A 21,345-nucleotide genomic window follows, 5' to 3' on the forward strand; every position below is an offset into this window, starting at 1 on the left:
TCTGGGGTGAGTCCCAGGAATTTGCATTTCTAACAAGTGCTCATGGGATGCTGATGCTATTTGTCTGGGAACCGCATTTAGGGAACCGTTGCATTGGGAAGCGTCTGTCTCTGGTTCAAGGTGTTAGGGTGTAGGAGTGAGGAGTTCGCTAGGAAGGGAGATAGGAAAAGACTGAAGAATGCTGATCATCTTGCTCACACTTTACCTAGAAGTGTTGACTTCAGAATTCTTCCAGTGCATTACAAAGTTAAATATTAGTGACTATTACTAATATTACTTTTAAATATGACTTTTATTGACGAGAAAAAGATAAGGCTAGGAGGAACATTAGATTTGATTATTTCTTAACACTAGCCTCTTCTTCCCCATCTGGTTCCTACCTCTTCCGTGGACTTGTGCCTCTCTCTTCCCCACATACAGTGCAAATATAGATAGCCATACTATAACTGTCTTTCAGAAATGACAGAAATGATGAGACAGTATGAGAGGTTTCCTGGAAAAGTTGTGACATCAATCAAGATTACCATTAGAATGAAAACCTTATTCATCTGGCTTCTACCTATTCAGACCTTGCAGCAGTTAGAACAGTACTTGGGTTGAAATGTACCTTTGCAGTATTTATGAAGAGTTTCTGAAGCAAATCAGTGAGTTTAGGATATTGCCCAGGAAATTTAAATTATTTAATAAAAGGCTGCTTTCCATTTATTTCTGTACTTCCATTAAATATGATTGCTTTATAATTAGAAATTAATCTTATCTAAGTATTTACCTAAGATACTTTTAACTTATAATTAGGATTGCTAAGCCTTCTTTGCCTTAGGGATATATAGTTTAGATTCCTTTATTTACTCAGGTAGAATTTTCACCCATTATAGTTCAAATAACTGGTTTTGTTTGTTGATATGAGAGAGAGAGAGAGACATCAATGTAAGAAACATGGACTGGTTGCTTCCCATATACTTTCCAACCAGGGATTGAACCTACAACCTACGTGTGTGTCTAGACTGGGGATCAGACCTGTAACGTTTTTGGTGTGCAAGATGACACTCCAACCAACGAACTGAGCCACCTGACCAGGGCAACTGGTTTTGTTTTTTAATATAAAGTGCAAAATTAAATATACTCCTCATTTCCTGTTAGTTTTAAACCCAGCATTATTTTAGGGCATTTATGTTTGTACCTGGTATCGTTTGTATTCAGGGGACACCAGAAACCTGGTATGCACTTCAAAGAAGAAAATGTAGCCTTCAAAGTTGTTTTAATTTTGCCCATAAAGCATTTTTTCCGATGTTTTACTCCTTTGAAAAATGCTCTGTGCTCAAATTTTCCTAGAATAAAATATCCCACCAGGTAAAGGGTTTAAGTGATCTAGGACATGCTTACTCAGTGAAATACAACAGAGTGGAAAGTATCCCATCTTGCCAGCCCAAGGAAATTATGATTTTTCTGATCTAGTAGTTAAAGACAATTATATTATTTAAAGAGCTGCTGTTACATAGACATTAAATTATTAGGAGTAGACTGTAGGCTTTTGTAAAATTATGTGTTGAAGTTTTGATCTGAAGGAATTATAGTTTGTAATCTAAAGAATTATTTGGAAGCAAATATGAAGCTGTGTTTGAAATTCTGTTATTTTTATTTATTTATTTTTTTGTTATCAACCTTTGTCCTCTTGGGGTGAAGACCAGCCTGAGTCAGACCACTGAGGATTAAGAATGAATGCATTACTCAGCATCCTGCATGGGCTGGGTCAAGCATCCTGGCTCTGAAAAGTTACTCTTATGCTTAGTAAGCCAAGACATTTCAAGTCCAACAGTAGAATGACAGTTCAGTATTTTGTTGATTAACACAGTTATTTGAAATTGGTCTCCCACTCTTCTAGATGCCCTTCCTCTGGCTCTTGTGTAACAGTGTCTAAAGTCATTGACCGATTACCAGTGGATTTTACGTACAGCAGCTGTTGCCAGAGAGCTTGGTTCCCATGAAGCATTCCTGATGAAAACATCCCTTAATATGAATAAGAAATGTGGCGTGTTAAGGGAGACGAAAGGATACACCTATTGTTGCCTGGCAGATGGGAATGCATAAAGTAAGGGAGGCTCTGATCACACTATTTGGAGGCAAAGAATGGAGATTCTAGATCGGTTGCCCACTAAGGAGAAATATTCTTGATCAAAGTGTTAGCTAGAGAAAGGGGACACAAATGGCTTTTGGGGTTGATTTTAACGAGAGCGTCCTAGGAAAGACTGCAGAGGCCCGGGGGGAGGGTGGGCACGCGAGTCCGTGGGCCAGCCCTGCCGATGTGAAGAGAGGAACATTCTCTGCGGGGGATGGGGAAGGAAGGGCGCCAGGTAGACGGGGATGGGGTAAAAGGCTGTGACAGAAACCAAACCAGACCACAAACAGTTTTATTTTTGTGCTTCTTGTTTTTGATGTTTCTTTCAAAGTTTAGCTTATCTTAAAATATAGACTGGCAGTAAAACTTCCACAAGCTATTTGGGATTTTTCATACTTTTCATTTAACCATGTTTGTGCTTCAACCTGGACACAGCTAAAGCCTCATCACCATGCCCATTGTCATCTGCTGGCACTGATGAAATGTGCAACCGAAGTCTCTGTGTTTTTGAAAAGAAGCCTTTAATTAAGATTTCCTTTTGTTTTCCCAGGTAGCCCAGGCATGACCCATAGGGATCTGACCTCCTCCAGTCTGAATGACATTTCTGATAAACCAGAGAAGGACCAGGTAAGCCAAGAATTCTTGCTTCTTTGAAATATAAGACTACATGTATATTTAGGAGATTCTGGGAAAAGATTAGAAATGATAGTTCCCAGACTTAAAATGAACCAGTATGTGTAGATAGGTTTTTTTATACTTTTTCTGAGGGAAGAGAAGGCAGTATATAAAGGGGTTTGAAGTTCAAAACAAAAGAATTGGAGTCCTGACTCCTGCCTTCACAGATGGATTCTCTTGGGTAATTTGATCATGCAGCTATAGTTGTTTCAGCTTTAAAATAGTAATAATAATCACTACCTCAGGGTTATCGTGAGGATTAAATGAGATGCTTTATGGAAAAGTGCAGTGATTTAAAAGGCTAAGGTATTCTGGTAATTGTTAACTCGAGTATAGTTTTGACAAAGTTAATGTAGTTTTGTTAGCTGTATATTTGTCTATTAAACTAGAGAGTAAGTAGTGACTATCCATCTAATACCATAGCCATAGTTAATGCAGTGAGCTCTTCATCCTCCGCAAAGAGGAAGAAGCTCTGTTCTTTGCTTCCCATGAAAGGGTTTGAAGAGAGGCTTTGTAACTGACCTATGATCTCTTCTACACCCACAGTGGAGCAGGAATTCGAACTAATAGTTCCAGTTTCTATACCCACTGTTTTATTAACTTCATATACAAAGGATGAGAAGAAGATAGTCTTGCAAAAAAGATGAAGCTTTGTCAGAAAGACCGACAATAAACTTGGGCTTTTCAATTTTTAACTTGCTTTTTTCTCTGTTTAGGTAGGGGAAAAAAAAAGGTTGCCAGGCTCAAATTTGTTTTGAAAAAGCTTTTATAATTAATTAGCCAATGTCCTGGAAATGATCTTGGCAGTAAAGTCAAACTTGTTCTGTGTGCTTTTCCAAGTTGGCCCAAAAAACTGAAGTTTCTGATTGACTGATGATTCTGCCTGGATACAGCTTGAACAGTCGCGATGGTGCCTCACAACTTCCTGGAGCTACATAGCTTCTCAGTAGCACAAGAAATGGGTTTAATGTTCAGAGTTATGAATAGGGGTAGAATTTCTCTTTCCGTCAGCTACATAGTGACAAGATTTGAGGGCGTATTTTTTATGAGATTCTGTTTTGGGGAAACAAAAGAAACAAATCTGTGGACTGTACTTTTTTTCTTTCTGGCTCTGCCAAGCCTATGTACTGATGATTTCAGTAGCGGCTGCCTTATTGAGAAACAGCTTAAAATAGTTAACAGCAGAAGAAGAGCATAGCCAAGATTTAGGTGATTCAATGCTTCAACAATATTCCAACTTGGATGTTATATTTATTAAGCAGAAAAACACCTGGGGAGAAGTAGATTTAAAAAAATACATCTGGAGCTCATCTACTTATAAATCTACATAAATAATCTCTTCTATTTTGTTGCTATGGAAGATTGTTTTTCTTTATTATCCAGCTATCTTCCCCAATTACCTTAGATTGACCAGTTTTTCTCCTTTTATTTCTTTTCTGTCCTTTTAAAAAATGTACAAGTGCAGTGAGTGCTTATCAAATAGAATGGGTTTAGTTCTGATTTTCATGTAGGTATTGAAGCAGCTGTGGGGATGAGAAAACCTTTCTCATCATGTTACCTCTTAGCTCTAACTCTCTGGTGGAAGTGTTGTGCTCAGTGTGGTATAATGACTTTAAAAGGGCTTGACATTCCCCCCCCCCCCCCCCGACCCAACCCCCGGATCTATCAATACTGAACTAACACCTCACAATTACATGACCAACCTTAAGTGAAACTGCAGTCCATAGACTGGCAACGGTTGTTGCGGTTGTAGAAATACCTTACAGATTCTCCGGGAGACACTAAAGGCTCACATAGCCTTGAACTCCTTATCTGGTTATCACTTTCATGATACTCATTGTTTGGCTAGCTTTTCTGTGAACCTGTCTGTAGGCCTTCTGATGGAATGTGGCCTAAGATTTATTTCTAAAGTGTAGTGTAATCATTAACACTATCTATTGCCTGTTATCTTTAAATATACTTGGCTGTCTTTATTCCTGTTTCTGAAGTCTTGGTCTTTTACAGAAATAGACCTGGATTTAAATATGTTGTCAAAGAATAAAAGGATGAAACCATTAAACCATGTATAAGTTTGAAACTGCTAAGCCATGACCGCCTTAAAATGAAATCTAGAAAGAAACATTTCATGATTGAAAAACCCCTAATCCTTCTCTGACACATATAATATAGGAGCAAGTCAGCTATATTCAGCTGAGATGGCTTTTCATTGTTTTGAAGGTTTCCATCCTAAGGTTCACATAAAGATTCCCTTAGCATTAATAGCTATTTCATATTCACAGTGGTAGAAAAGTACAGTAACACCTCCTTTTCTTTCCATGGCTTAGCCAAAAAAACCTTCTAATTTACACTGAGCACCGGTGGTCTCACTCCGCTCCTCAGAGAAGGTGCAGTGGCTAAAAAAGGCTCATGTTTCCCAAGATTATACTACTTGTCTTTAGCATGTTTTCAGGGACCAGTGAAACACTGCTGGGTCAGGAGAGCTCCAGATGGAATTGAATATGGGAAAACCTGAGAACAAAGGTGTGTTGTGTGGAGGTGGTTACAGTCATTAGGTGTCATAAATTCCTGTAGTTGGGATTACTGCCGCATGCTTTCTTGTGGTTCCTCGGCTGCAGCGTTCTCCTTCGCCAGGAGTCCTTGATGGGAGCTGGTGTGGGCATTGCGGTGATTACCTTTGGTGTCCCTTTCCAAGGGAATTAACTTGCCAATTAACAAAACTGTTGTTTGTCATCATCTTTTCCCTTTCTGGAAGAAATTTGCCTATGGCTGGGAGCAGGGGAGGGGGCAGGCGGGGCAGAGGAGGGCAAAGGAGGAAATAATTGGAACAACTATAACAGAATAAACAACAAAACATAAAAAAATAAGTTTGACTTTGGATAGCTTTCTTCTCCCACCTGATGCTCGATCCCATATTCTTAAAGAATTAACAGTCAATGGTAATTAGTAGTGTTTGAGAAGCACCGATACTCATACTGATTTCAAGAACCCACGTTACTGAACCTACGTTCCAATTAAAATTGAGACAGTCGGATTTTCCCATTTTCATAATACTCTTCTTCCATGAAAACAATTTATCCAGATCATTTAAAAACAGATTCTATATCAGCATGAAAATGAAGCAGGTAAACCTGTCTGAGGTTAAGTTCTGTCTTGTATTTTTAGTAAGAAAAAGAGGAGTCTTTTGTAAAATTTAGAACTATGATTTTAAGTAACTGTGACATTGCAACAAGTGTGAACTTCCAAATCACCCCATAACTGTTTGCTGCTTTGATTGAAACTTGTTCATTCTTTCAAAAAACATATTCTGTGCTTGTATATGTTCCTGGTGGTAGGGCTCCAGAGGTGAAAGAGGCAGATGAGTCTTTTGACTCATGGAGCTTTCGTGCTTTTGGGGGACGGATAGGCAATGAGCATCACAAACAGGTAACCAAGTAGGATAATTTCGCACAATAATAAGTGCTGTCCTGAAAACACAGCAGGATGATGCGGAGAGAGAGGAGGAAGCTGTCTTAGGTAGGAGGGCTAGGCGGGGAGGAGAGGGTCTGCGGCATGAGGTTTCTAGGCTGAGGCAAAAAGCAACAGTAAGGCCTTGAGGCAGGAATGAGTGTGGTGTGTTCAAGGAATAAGGAGAAAAAGAAGGAAACATCCAGAGTGGCCGGAGAAAGGTAGCAGGCGTGCAGCGGTAGATGAGGCCAGGGGTGTCTGCAGAGGGAGCTTTTACTTTTATTCTGAGTGGAGTGAGACACTATTTTAGTTTTGTCTGCAGAGTTGTAGGTTTTGATTTACATATTAAGAAGACCCCTGGGGATGCTATGTGATAGGGTGGAGGAATTTGCCAGTGTTCTGGATCATCTAGTGCTGTGCCTACAATTAAGCATTGGGTGAGCATCTCAGTGCATTAAACTGAGAGCTCTGCAGGCCCAGTAGCCAATTTCTTAATGTATTTGCCATAGGCATCATGACCTTATGCCTATCAAGCAAAGGATGCTCTTCTGTTCCATAGAAGTATTGTGAGAAAGATAAAGTTTTCTAATTAAAATATTTTTATGTACTATTCATTAGATTAAATTATTAATTTCAATAAAAATATTTTAATGCAATCGAGGTGGACGTAGGCCAATGAGAGTAGTGAGACTAAGCTTTGGAGTGGTTGTATCTATATATACCTCCAGTTCTCTTGATGTTTCTGTCGGCTGACGTCAGGCATGTCGTCTGTGTAAAACATGTGACTCATGAGTCCTTCATTAGAGGCCTCTCTGAGGAACGGAGCCAAGCACCTTTGTCTTCATTGTTCAGAAAGGAACATCGGGTATTTAGGAGGAGGACAGGGCAGCTGGTGGGGCTCCTGACCACGCTCTTACCTCTTCCTGTGAAAGTACTGGACTCCAAGAGGACGGCAGGTCATTCCCGTATTTGACATTTAATAAAAGGCATGGCAGGTTTTACATGTCTTAAATACTGAACTGGAATGTCACTTTCCCCTCTCCTTTTTAATAGGTAGCGTTCTGTCTTATTCTTATACCACAAATATACTCAGAATAGAGGCTGGGGCGAAAGTAGGTTTATAGTTGTATGTGAAACACAGTTTATTCTTACATTCTTATTTATTATTGTAGTATTTTCCATACAAACAACTGTAAATGTACGTTTGCCCCTTCCCCTCAACCCCGTGTAGTGCAGAGAGGAGCACACTGCCATTAACATTCTTCTCTGAGGGACGTCTGCTCTCCTGTCACGTGTTACCTACTTCTGCACAGGACCTCATTTCAAAAAACAAAAGCACACATTTTTCCCCCTTGGAAGTGGCAAATTGTTACACAACCAGAAAACAGCAATATCTTATGATGCACAATCTAAGGGCATGGTTAAAAAGCCTTTATAATGAGTTGTCAATATACATGTGGAATTGTTCTTTACCCACTACAGTAACATGTTAGTATCTATAGTTTTTTTTAAACTTTAGTTTTTTTTCTCATTCAAAAGTATAGAAAGTTGCTACAAAAATTCAAACAGAGAAAACATTATTAAAATAGAAGGTGAAAATTCACAAATACCCTCAAAATAACCGCTGTTAGCAGTTCGATGTAGAGTCTTTTAGAATTTTCTAGGCATCCTTATATATTTAATAAAATGGGACCATATTGTTCTGCAAATGGATTTTTTAAAAATTGAACAAAATACTATGAATATCTCTTATTTTTCTTAAAGGCTATAAAATACCTATGAATCATTTATTTAAATGATCTACTTTTCTATTGACTTTATTGGGCTGACATTCGTTAATTAAATTATATCGGTTTCAGGCGTACAATTCTATGATGCACCATCTGTATATTGTATTGTGTGGCTGTGTCACTCTGTATGGCCAATTATCTTCCCAAAAGATTATACCAATTTCTGTCCTAGATCTTTTGAACACTTTAATGAGTCCTCCTCCACTGCTAGGATACTATTTGCCAGTCAGATTTGAGGTTCTGCTTTATTTCACTCCACTGAAAGCTTAGCAACTCAAAGTGAGAAGAATCTCAGTCCCTAGCATCTGCCTCACAGCTCCCTTTGGGGGACTTTTTCATCTTAAAATTTTGAGGTTAAGATTGAGTTTATTCTTTGGTCAAATTGGATCGCTGAGCTGGCTAATCCGCCCGTGTTCCCCAGCAAGGAGGTGAAAAGTGCAGTGGCAGCAGACTTGGCCACCTGCGTGTTTCTTACTGCTTCTTCTGAAGGTGTTGCTGTTCCCAGCTCTGAGAGAAATCCTTCAGGCTTTGTGGGAATTTCCTTGGCAACTCAAAATGGCTTCATATCAAGAGCCCTTCTTGGTGGTCAGAATTTGGAACAAAAAGAAAAACTGAAAGAAGAGTTGGACAAGTGTTCTCTTTGAAGCACTATTCAGCACATTTGCAGCTTGCTTTGCATTTCCTTTCTCCTTCCTCTTCCATCCCCAAGAGAATTTTGAGTGAACTTATATCCCCGACTATAAAGTTAGTTAAATGAGTAGTTTATACCTTGTGTGGAATGCTTTATTAGGAGCTTTGAAGGAGGGCTGTCATCTGGGACAACTGATAAAAAGATCAGTGAACCATTTGTTACTTGTTGCAGAGAATTTGCACATTTCACTGTTCCCCTATTTCCCTCTCAACAGGGAATCTGCCTCCGCAGAGTAGCTTTATAAAGAGGCCATGCCATGGGAGGAAGTATCTCTTCCTCTTCTTTGAAAGAGAAGGGCTTCCCACTGTTTCCAGCTCCCTTGTGTGATTGATCCAGCAGCTAGTTGATTTATTTGCCTCAGCAGATTGTTATGACCTTATCAATCACTAGCAGAGCTTCCTGATTCTCTCTGTGCTACCACCAATGGTCTGGTTTCACTCCCTGGAACTGAACTGAACCGAAAACAATCTGGCTTCCTTTTTTCTCTGCTGCCATGTTAAAAGGGTAGCAGTAATTCTTTTCTACAATTTGAAAGCCAGTGGTTAATCATACCCAGCTGACATTTCTGCCTAATCAGTGTTTTATGCATAAACATACAAGAGGCTAGAAAAGAACTGAGTCATTGTTAACAGCTTCAAACTTCAAATTTAGCTGCATTGTATATCATTCAGTGGCTCCACCGGGTAGTATTGCATCTCTCTAAAGAATAGTTAACAACAACTAATATAGATTGGACACTTATTCACACCAGTGCTTTGGTTACTACTGTCAACCCTGTTTTACATATTGGTAAACTTGAGACACAGAAAGAGTACGCAATTTCCCCGAAGTTTAATAGCGTCTAAGTAGTAGAGCTTCATTATGCCACTGGCGCCTGTGCTTTTAATGAGCACAGTGAATTCTGCCTATTTGTATTCTGGTCATTTTCAGGTCCTAAGCACTAGATGTTCAGTTGATAGTTACTAGGCTTTCGTTTGTCTTTGAGGCACACAGCACCCTGAATAGGCTAATTGCCAGAATTACTATTAAATACACCAACCGTTCAAAAAATTCTTTACCATTTAGTCCCCTTACACCTACCTCCTCCCTGCCCCCCATGACCACCACACTGCTGTGGTGGTGATTGTCCCTCCACCCCCAGCCTCTCCCCCCACCCCACCCCTTAGCTGTCACCCTGTTCTCTTTAAGGGCCTAGCACTGACTGGATGTTTCTGCTCTCAAAGTGATTAAGACTCAATGGATGAACTGTGTGTTGTGCGCCCATACCCTGGGTGGTGTTGGCAGAAGTCAGTGAGAAAAGGCTGGTACTTTTAAAAGTATAATATATGATTTCAGATCGTGAGTTTATATCTGGTGGGAGAGACCAAATAAACTGTGTGATACTCACAGTAAAGTGCTGTAGTCCAAGGAAAGACAAGGTAAATGTGTGGGTAGAACCATCAAGCAAAGAGATACGGGCCTTGAGAAGAATCTTTCCACTCTAAAGAACATAAGAGAAGATAAGAGTTTTAGCCAAATAAAACATTCTTCCTTGTAGAAGGAGTGAGGTAAGAAATGCAAGAAATAAATTGGAATATAACTATCTGCAAATTAACAGTACAAGTGAATGACTTGGTTTATCCAATAAATGGAAAATATTGTGACTTGTAAAATTCTTTGAATAATGGGCCAATAATCCCCCAAATTTGATGAAATACAACAAGGTGGTTGTTGTTATTATTATTGTTGTTGTTGTTGTTATTTTTGTGGTTAGAGTCCCCTGTAGAATTAGCAAAAGTGGATTAGATTAGTGAGCTAGTTGACTTGTCCGTGGATCATGGTAGATACTCACTTGATTTATAAATCCTTACTTCTGCTTTACTGAAATACCTCTGGGTCCTAACTTTCAGGCTGTTCAATATTTATTTTCACTATCTATATATATTCACTTCCAGATTATTAAGTCTGATAGATACACAACATTATAACCTTTATATATTTTTTCTGCTACAAGGAAAAAGCAATTAATATTAAACTTTTTCATTAAGCTCATCATAGGAATAGCATTGAAGACTTAAATGAGCATATCAGACTTTAACTCCTGTGAACCTCAGTTTCCTGATTCATAATACAGGTATTATAATTCAGTCTAAATGGCCTTTTCCACAGGTATGTTGTCTGAAAGGGAACATGCTTAATATGCTTTAAAATTATTGTACGAGTCTTAATTATTATTCTCCTTTTCATTACTTAAGGGTGCCATTGGTCTTAATTTTTGGTTTGGATTTGCTTGAAGATTGGGTTGGATGGAAGTCAATTCCATGTTAGATTTTATTCCTCACCTTTCAAATTTACCCTGCTCACTTGGTTCTTGAGGGCTTCATGCTCTCCATTGCTGTACTCCACTGCCCCACCTGTGTGCCAGGGAAATGTGCTGATTGTCCTTCCGTGCGCATCGGTACTGCCGGCACACTTCCACCGGACCCGAGAGTCTCTTTCCCCTCCATCTTTCCAAGTCCTACCTTTCCTCCGAGACCTACTAGATGCTACTTATTCCTTACTTACTGTATTTTGCTGTGTATAATGCACACTTTTTTTGCCCAAATTTTTTAGGGAAAGACAGGATGTACATTATACAAGGAGGTACAGATTTTTGAGGGAAAAACAAGGATGTGCATTATACTTGGGTAGTACTAATTCTGCATCTACATAAATATTCTTCATTTTTTTATTAATGCTTATGCACTGAAAGTATAATTCTAGAAAGCAATAACAATATCCATATGCAAAATAATATCCTGGAATATGATGATCATATTTGTGTCTAAATATCAATAAATAAGTAATTGAATTAAAAAATTACAATGAAAGAACTTTTTTCCTGAAAGTTTGGGCCAAAAACATAGGTGCGCATTATACACAGGAACTCATTATTCACAGCAAAATACGGTATATCCTTGAACATTCTAGTTCATGTTAATTACTCCTGTCTCAAATTTCCAACACAACCCAACACTTACTATTTGTCACTTCACAGGGACTCGCTTGATTGCTATTGCTTTTTGGTGTGTCTCATATTCTTTATGGGGTGGGGAGACAGAGTAGGAGGAGGAAGAAGCAGGAGTCTCTTAAGTTAGTTGCTGAGAGTAACAATGACGATGACTAATCAGGGATAATCTGCTTGCACTTACCCTTTCTCTCAGAACTTTTTTTTTTTTTAAAGCTGAAAGTGACTATGACTAAGAGTTTTTCAGAGAGAGGTGATTTCAGACGGTATTGTTTTTGCCTTTTCATTCTGGTGACTTTAAAAATTGGTTTTTATCAAGATCACTGATGGTGTTTCATTAGGTTAACCAGTTGGTTGAAATGCACATTCTTGCTGATCTTATACGTTTAATTTTTTTCATCTAGAACAATCATGTAAATGCTCACATTTCAAATATAATTTGCTCTTTCACTTTTTAAAATCCATTTGCACATTTTTATTATGAGAGCCCAATGAACATAGTTAGCTGGCTGATTGATTTAGTTTAAACAAAGTATCAAATCTTTTTTTCTCTTTACTTAAAACAAAGTGTAGCATGTCACAAGACCATATTGGAAAAACCAACTGGCAGCAAAGAAAGATGTTCTATTGCAAGATGAGATGGTATTGCTAAGTTTTCCCAAGCACGGCACATTTCAAATCATGGACCTTCCAACATTCTACTTTTAGACGTGAGGCACTTCACTTTGTATGACATGAGATAGTGTGAAATTATAGTTAAGGCAGATTAATGCTGGAAAGGATTTGTCATTGAATGGGATTTGGTATAGAATTTACTAGTTCTATACATTATTTTAACCCCTTTTCACTTCCCATTTTCTTATGGTTTAGATCCAAGGACTGCTTTATGGTAAAGATCCAACTGTATTATTGAAAATAAAAAGGAACATGTCAAGTTGAAATCTAGCTATGTACTAGGATAACTTACTTAGTAAAACCTTTTGGTGAGAGCTGGAAGTTTATCATTTCTCAGTGTCTGACTGCATTACTCATTGTTTCTCAGGTGAAACTTACATAGGAATCCTGCTTCAATATCAGACTTATTTGTGATACTGAGAAACAAACAAGGGGAATTCCATAAATTTCAATGTTACCTTTATATTATATGAAGAAAAATTAAAGGCATAACTTACTGCCTTGTTGAATCATGACCTCTAAGAAGGCATCCGCAGACACTGCATTCTGGAAGGAGGATCTTGTTTCGAAAAATAACAGTTGCCACTACTACTTAAAAATAGTTGTGAAACTGTTTCCCAAAATGAGGAATTCTCAAGATGTAGCTTTTTTCATCGGGACATTATGAAAACATCTGTAGAATGGGCCGAGGGCCACGTTTTCCCTGCGCCCACATGTCTCTGTGGAACTCCCTGAATGAAGCCCTGCTAAGGGAATGGACCTAGATTCGTGTCACATTTTGGTTTCCAGGTATATTTATAGAAGTTTTCTATAGTTTTTATTTTTAAAAAGAGTGTTGAAGTAGCACAGCATGCAGGTTTTATTAAAATAAAAAACAAGAATAAATGAAAATGCGCTCTTAGGAGATTCTCCGGCTCTGACGCTATCCTAAGGGCCGTATGCTGCTGCTACGCTTGTGTACTCCCTAACCGGTGCCTTCATGGTCTAAATCATGTGATAGGCAATATTTTCTTCCTTTTAGCTGTGGCTTCTTTATCTAAATTCTCACCTTGGAATATCTCAGTGTGGAAAGGATAAGAGAACAGAAGATTTAAACAAAAGGCATATAAGATCTAGTGTCCTTTCAGAGCTTTCTGGATAATAGGAAAGGTGTTGTGCTTAATGTAGAAGAAAAGCCTGGGTTGTATAACCTTGGAGAAGTTGGTTCAAGTCCTCGTTTCCTCCCCTGCCAGCTGAGTGATCTTGTAATGCCTCTGAGCTTTAAGAAAGGGGGTAAAAACTTATTTTTTATGTTTTTATGAGAATAACAAGAGATAGTATATGAGATAATGTGTGCACATCAGGCGCAGATTAATTAGATGTTTTTAAAAAATATTACTTCCTACTCTCTTTTCTAGCCTCCTTGTGAATGAATAGAGGAATAAGATAAACTGTGAAACGAAATAGAGAAAAATGTAACAAATAAAATAAGTGAGGCAAATTTCAGAGTGACCCAAGAGAAACTAGCAAATTAGAACACTGGGTATTTTAAATTTTTTATTAGAATAGATCTTAATTAAAAATAACTCTATATTAAATAATTTCCTAGGCACAGACATATCAAATTTTGTAATGGTGGTATTTTCTCTTTCCCCTCTTCTTTTCTGAAAGTGAAAAATCACTAGCCAGTTTATAATAGTACAATAACAATTATTTTTACATTCATATAAACCATTATAATTTTTATTTTTTAATATTTAAATTACAAAAAAGTTTTCAAACTAATATAATTTTTAAATCTGAGGATGTAGAAAGCTGATAAAGCACTGCAAGGGTACCTAGATAAGGAGGCCCTGGCCAGGTGGTTCCATTGGTTAGAGCATCCTCCCGATACCCAGGGTTGTGGGTTTGATCCCTGGTCAGGGCACATGCAAGTAACAACCAATACATGCATAAATAAGTGGAACAACAAATCTCTCTCCTTCTCTCAAATCAATCAGTAAAGTTGTTTTAAAAAAGGTTATATAGATAACGTAAGATAGGATTTGCCCTGAAGGCGTGTACAGAGAGGGTCACTGATGACTTCAGGCTGTTTGATGGCCACCCATTGCCTTTTCAGTGAGCCCAGAATCCTTAGCAAGGCCCCCAGAGCCCTTCGCTACCAGCCTCTCAGGGATAGTAGTGCGCCTATCTCCTGGCTGCCTTGGGTCCTGGGCACACAGTTTCCTCTGACTGAAATGCCTTCCCTGCTCAGACAATGGATGTTCGTCCATTAGTTCTCTGTTAATGTCACCTCCTCAGGGAAGTTCCCTGTGAGTCCTCTGTCTAGGCTAGAGCCTGCTCTTACGAGCTGTCTTTGCACATTATGCTTTTCCATCATGACACCTACCGCACTCTGTCACCAAATAATTGCCTATTTTAATTTTTAGTAAAATGTTGCTTCAAAATTGAAGAGATGATGTGTGGCAAACTCCAGCTCATGCATCATAGGCTGCCAGTAGGCTGTTTTTGTATGGCTGGCAAGCTAAGAATGGTTACAGTTTTAAAGAGCTGTTAAAAAAAAAAAAAAAATGCGTGACAGAGACTGCATGTTCCCTGCAAAACCTAATTGAACCTATCCAAGAAAAAAAGAAGTTTGCCAACCTATGATCTAAATCATTGCTATATGTGTTGAGTAGATGAACATAAGTGTATTTATTTATACATCACTCTGTTTTCATGAGCAGGACACTTGATTGCAGTTAGGTATCCATAGAGTCCATGATGATGTTCTCATAAGCATTTTGATAAACTGAGGGCTGTGTGATGATTACAGGATTCTTCGCCAGAGAATAATTGTACTCAAAGTGTGTGGATTGATAACCACTGTAAATATGGAAAGAGTTTTAATGTCATGGCACTTTTTAGCTTGTGCCACCCTGCTGAAGAGATTTATTAGCAATTTGGATTAAGACACAATGCATGCTTATCAGAGTCTCAGAAGTCATAAAATGGACAAGATTAGCTACCTAAATTTCAAATGATAGAATCAAGGTCGAGAATGACCTTGACAGGCTGAAACCACAAAGATCTTAACAAGAATAAACATAAGCTACATAAGTTCATTCCATGTTGTACATAATGTGAAAATCCTACCTTATTTGGCTATAAAGCTTATGACTTATCAGATTTAGGTTTTTCAAAGGTGCCCATTATTCAAAAACAGTTGAGGGAATAAACTTATGGTAACTAGAATGGTGAGATGGTTGTCCTATGGTGAAAAAAATAGATTCACTGTCTATTGCTTTAGACATGAACTTACAATAGCAGGTGCATGTTTTATGGAGGCAGTTTTTATTTTAATATAAGGATGCATTAGATAGGAAAGAGAGCCTTATTGCTAACTCATTTATGAAGCACTAAACTTTTTTGCACTAAACCTATATTAGGTATCATCGCTACAAAAATTAATAGGATACCATCTCTGTTTCAGGGGTTCTGATTACAGATTGTAAGACAAATCTGTACGTAACGTAGGGTGGTGGATGTCTTAGTCCAGAGAAGGGAGCATGGGTTCTGCCACAAATTGGGGAGTGTACATTTGAATTAATTCTTGAGTTAAATGCTTTTGTCTTTTACTGTAATGTTCAGAAGAAGCAAAGGGCTATATGTGAGGAATATAGAGTGTGAGGGATATTAGGTTTTGGATGGGATATTGGACTAGACAGTCTTTGAGTTCTTTTAAGATGGTCTGATTTAATGAGTGTCAAATGAATGGTACATGGGGATTCAAAAATTCAAAATTCAGAAAAGATGTAGAACTTTGCACTGGAGGATACCATGACGCAAAGGAGTGAACAGGCTCTCAAGCTCAATATTCATGTCAGTAAAGTGATCATAACCCACTGGTGCGTAGTCAGAGCCCCCCCAGGTAGAAATGGAGAACTTCTCAGGGGAGTTTGTGTATAGCTGTTGCCTGCTCTTGTGTCAGAACTTTTCTTTCCTCTTGATTCCTTTTTTTATGCTTCTTCAGTGTTTTCTATTGTTCTAATTTGGTTCATGTTCTCCAAGACCCCAGTGAAGGGTACATTAAAAAAATCTGCTAAATAAATAATAGCATGACTACTACAGATTTAATTATAGCCCTGCAGCTGCCTGTTTGAAGTGTTCTGCTGGAGCCATATGGTTCCTTGTATATCCCAGCCCTGAAAGGACCTGGCTTAGATGTTGCCCAGCTGAACTGCAAGCCGCCATTTGGAAGTCAGTAGATTGTGTGCTTTACCTTTCTTCTCTCTCTGTGGGTGGACATTCTATTAACAATTTCTAATTAGACCCCAAGCACTCTGATATTAAAGCATCCACCAGATGGGTCTTAAGAGTATGTCCACTAGTTAGTTTTACAGGCTGTTTTGTCACCACCATATTTGATGTGTGGAGTGGAACGTACTTCTCCATTTAACCACTTTCTTTCAATGGTTTTTTACAATATCCTCACCCAAGGACATGTATTTATGGATTTGAGAGAGAGAGGGAGAGAAACAGCGATGTGAGAGAGAAACATTCGGTTGCCTCCTGTACAAGCCCCTACCGGGATGGAACCCGCAACTTTTTGGTTCCAGCCAATGGAGCCACCAGGCCAGGGCTCATTTAATGACTTTTTAGAAATAGTATTTTAATGGGTGATTTAAAAAGTTGTTGTCTGTCCCGGTGGTGTGGGGGGAACAGAAGCAGAGGAAGGCTCAGGACCAGGCTTCTGTCCTGCTGCTGTTCCAGGAGCGTGGCCTTCAGTGAATATGAGACTTCTCTGGGCCTCAAGAGAGCGGGGACTCGCCCTCCTAGGTGCCTGCCAGTTCCAGAATTCTGCAGGAGTCCTCTGGGAGACATGTTCTTTTGGTGATAAGCATCTCGAATAGAGGGGTGGCTTTTCCTTTTCTTGTTGTGGCATTCTCTCTGTCCCTTCTCCTACTGCTTAGAATGCCCAAATTTCCCACCCTTGGGCCACACAAACTTCCAGTATGAACTCCATATAAAGGTCTGAACGTCAGAGAACAGCAGCTTTGGCCTTCGTTACATATTGTTTCCGTTCAAAAGCAGTGGTCCTTAAGTCTTTTCAATGTCAAGGATCCATTTGAGTTTGTGATGGAATGACACAAAAAATGCATGTCATTACAAAGCGCCCGTGAAGCCACTGGCTCACCACGTTCCGGACTGCTGCTCCGTTCTTTGAGAAGAGCCCGGCTTTTTCCCTTTCGTTCCACGTGGAGGGAACCGAAGGTGAGGGTGAGGGCAGAAAAGTAGACAGTGTGAAGCCTGCAGCGCCAGCTCCAAGGGTTCACGTGGTGCTGAGGTCAGAGCTTTGCCTGGCTCATGGACTGCACTGGAGTGGAGCGGACAGTGGGGGTGGCGGACCGTGTTTTCTCAGTTCCCGCACAAGAAAAGCATTCTGTGTGGTGTTTGTCAAGCCCTTAACTCTCAGCTCTCCTGGTTGCCTCCATTGCCTTCGGTGACTCCACCTCCCAGCTCTCATCCCTGGAACTTTTATTTTTAAAGAATAGTCTACATTTTTTTCTAGTTACCTGACAAGGATGTGTTTAAAAGAGAATAAATGCTCATGAAACCTTTCCCTTTAAACGATTATTTTCTCTGTAGGTCGCTAACCCCACGATGCAAATTTTTAGCATTTTGTTTGTTTGTTTTGTCTTCATTTGGTTGTTTCCTTTGCAACCCCTCTCTCCCAGGGCAGCTGAGGATTGTGGAGCAGAGAGAAGAAAGAAACCCTATGTTTAGGATCTTTCTTTTTGGGGTGGAAGAGGAAAGACTGCAAATAGATAACACATTTTAGATATTAATAGAAAGGGTGAGAGTTACAAGTAAAGCATTTTCATGTTGGTTTTTTTTTTTTCCTGCTGAAAATACACTCATTCAAAGACAAGATGTTGTCTGAGGGAATGCAGGTAAAACGGTGCCATTATTGCAAGGAATTATATTTGTTTCACAGTGTAGCTGCACTGGTCCACTCATGCTCATCTCAGTCTTCAGTAGATCTGATTTTTTAGCGTTACTATGGGGATAATATTTCTGCAGCCATCTCAAGTTGAAGCTCACACATCTATACACTTGGTAGAATTAACTTACCTAGACAGCTATTCTAGTGGATGAATATACACCTTTAAGTCTGTGATACAAACTGGGGAAAGAAGGTTCTATGTATAATTCAGAGAATTGTATTTCTGAATTAAATGTGGTGCCAATGTAACTTTATTTCTTTGGGATGGATAAAATGTATTTCGCCACATCATCTGTTTTCCGTATGCTATAGATTTATATTAAAACTCAAGCATGATAATAATTATTGTTACCATTTATTGAATATCATACTACTTCAGATAATGGTACTAGGAGCATTTTACATATTACGTATAACATATAATGCATTATTACCAACTTGACTTTACAAGATAAAGAGGCTAAATGCAGAAGATAAGTAACTGTGGTCGTCTCAGCAACTGTTGCTTAGGTTAAAATAGAATGAAAACTCAGGGCATAGATATTTTTGGTGCTCAGCCAAATTAGCACCAGCACACCTGTTATTCGCCAGTGCTAGTGAAACATTTGCTTTTGACGTTAGGGAGCTTCGGACATTTGAAGAAATGCACTTCTGGTGCCGTGTGTCATTCTCGACTCTTCCTTCACCTTCATTCCCTCTATTCAGGCATTTGACAAGTCCTAATATTCTGGATTTTGATTATTCTTAAATCTTCTTTCAACATTCTTTTCCCACTTATGTTCTCTTGGTTCAGGGCCTCATAGTATTCCTCCATTTAACATCTTTGTTGAGTGGCTTGTTATTTACTCAGCACTATGCTTAAACACTTTGAAATACAATGTCATTTACTTTTCCTAGCTCTGCGAAGGGGTCACTTATTATCCGCATTTTCCGGGTGAGGAAACTCAGAGGAATGAAGCAGTTAGCCCAAGGTCTCAGAGCTAGTACGGGGAAGAATTGAGAGCTAGTTCGGGGAAGAATCAAAGCTCATAACTCTTTTCTCTGCTCGAGCTCAAGTCAGCTGTGGAGCAGTCACCAAGCTCAGCATGGTGAAGCTTCGACTCTGGAGACAGCCTTTGGTTTGAATCTCCCCTCTGTCTTTCCCAGCTTCATTATCAAGTTGTGTAACCTCTAAATCTCATTTCCTCATGGGTAAATGTTGACAATGGTAACTGTTTATAGAAATGTCATGAGAATTTAATAAGGTAATGCATATATAGTTCCTGGCCTGGTGCCTGGCCAGGAGCCATTGAATAAAAGGTCTTAGCAGTCATTATTACTATTACTACTAATAATTTTAAATTATCATTGAAGACTTTTGTGTCTCTTGGTAATGAGGATGTGTTTAGAATGCAGTTTTACTGATCAGAGATTTGAAATCTTAAATTAAGAAGGAATTCAATGTGCAGCTATGATCTAAAAGCAGGACCCCCTTTCAGATCTCACTGATAAATCTTGAAGAAGGATAGTACTTGAAGGCACGTCATCAGTAATTTTTAAAAAACAATGAGTGGTAGCTACCAAATAACCCGAAAGTATAAGTTATGTTTCACCTACTCTTATAAGTTATTGTAAAGGCTCTTTGCTTCCCACCAGAGACCTGCCTCATGTTTGCTTTCACCAACGGTGCTCCATACCTTTCCTGGAGCCTTCCGTGTCCTCATTTGTGTTCAGGCCAAGTGTAAAGGCGCCATAACACAGGGGTGACAACACGGATTCCATGCATTTAACAGACAGGTAGTGAACACATCACAGGGTGGTGCCTTTATGAAGCATTGGGGAATGAAGTTGAATAGTATGTGGTTCCTTTTCATAGGGCACTTAAGAACACATCTTAAAGGTACTGATGGCCTAATAAGAGTCACCACCAAGTCAATCAATGAATGCATTGTGATAACTATAATCTCAGAGGGAAGGCTAAGGTCCTGTTGTAGAACAAAGTCAGGGTGAATTGGCGGAGTAATGTCAGGCTTATCCTCCCAGTAACTTGGGGCTAAAGTCTGGAGGCATAGATTGTAGTTAGTATTAAAGTAGAATCCAGGTAGAGTGCATTTCCCACCAGATAGAATAATGAGTATTTCAAGTCTCCTTCCTTGATGCATAGAGCAGGTGACCTGCCTTGACATCTTGTGAGTTCATGACACAACAATGAAAGAAGAAAAGAACTTTAAAAATATTCTCAACTACCACTTAGAGTTTGTACGTTCTTGATTTTCCTTAAAGTACTTTTTAAAATGCTATTCTCTTTATTTTGGTATTCTGCTTTCCTTGTCTCTCTGACTCATATAATTTTATGCAATTAAATACGATTAAGTGCTTTACAATATGGTTTTAAATTTTTAAAGGTTATCTGTATAGAGCCTAAACTATTGTAGATGCTTAACATTGTTTGTTATAGAAAAGATTCAGAGATTTCAGGACAGTGTCTTCTAAACTTTAGGTAGTAAAATATATTCACTGGAATATCAGAGTTTCATGGTACAGTGAAACAGATGGAGCATTAAAGGTTACAGTTTCCATTCTAGCTTGGTAATTTAGCTCTATGAGTTCATGAAGTTCCTTAAGCTTTTTGAACTTAAGTTTCTCTTACCTATAAGGTGGTTAAGTAATGTATTTATCAAAAGCTTGCTGTAAGAATTCAAGTAGGATAGTAAATGTGAAAGTGGTTTAAAAATTGTAAATAGCTATAAACATTGACAATATTATTTTTTATTGATATAAGACATGAGAAAATGTGACTGGAGATTTTGACAAGTTGATTTTTAAACTAGGTCAGTACTTGAAATTTCATCCTATTTAGGAAATCAGAACTGATGGATTGTACTTAATGTTATATTTGGTTTAATACCCATTTTTAAATGTGCTGCTTTGTAGAATCATTTGCATTAATGGTGGTGAGACGTCTATATTTGGAAGGAAAAATTAGAAAACCAAATTTTCACCCGCAGGGGACTGTTTTCATTT

At 38.7% G+C, this 21,345-nt stretch overlaps 1 protein-coding gene across 5 annotated transcripts in view; it reads left to right on the plus strand.

Moving 5' to 3' along the window:
• Window positions 1–21,345, plus strand: part of SLC4A4 (solute carrier family 4 member 4) — a 288,470-nt gene that overhangs the window by 136,217 nt on the left and 130,908 nt on the right. For all 5 annotated transcript variants that reach the window (XM_054591433.1, XM_054591425.1, XM_054591416.1 and 2 more), the window contains exon 6: window positions 2,667–2,743. In XM_054591433.1, coding sequence (XP_054447408.1) covers window positions 2,667–2,743 — 77 coding nt within the window. The remainder of the gene's footprint in view (window positions 1–2,666; window positions 2,744–21,345) is intronic.

Source organism: Pteronotus mesoamericanus, unplaced genomic scaffold, assembly GCF_021234165.1.
Source record: "Pteronotus mesoamericanus isolate MK-2021 breed Mesoamerican mustached bat unplaced genomic scaffold, CSHL_Meso_final contig_130, whole genome shotgun sequence".
Classification (NCBI taxonomy): Eukaryota; Metazoa; Chordata; class Mammalia; order Chiroptera; family Mormoopidae; genus Pteronotus; species Pteronotus mesoamericanus.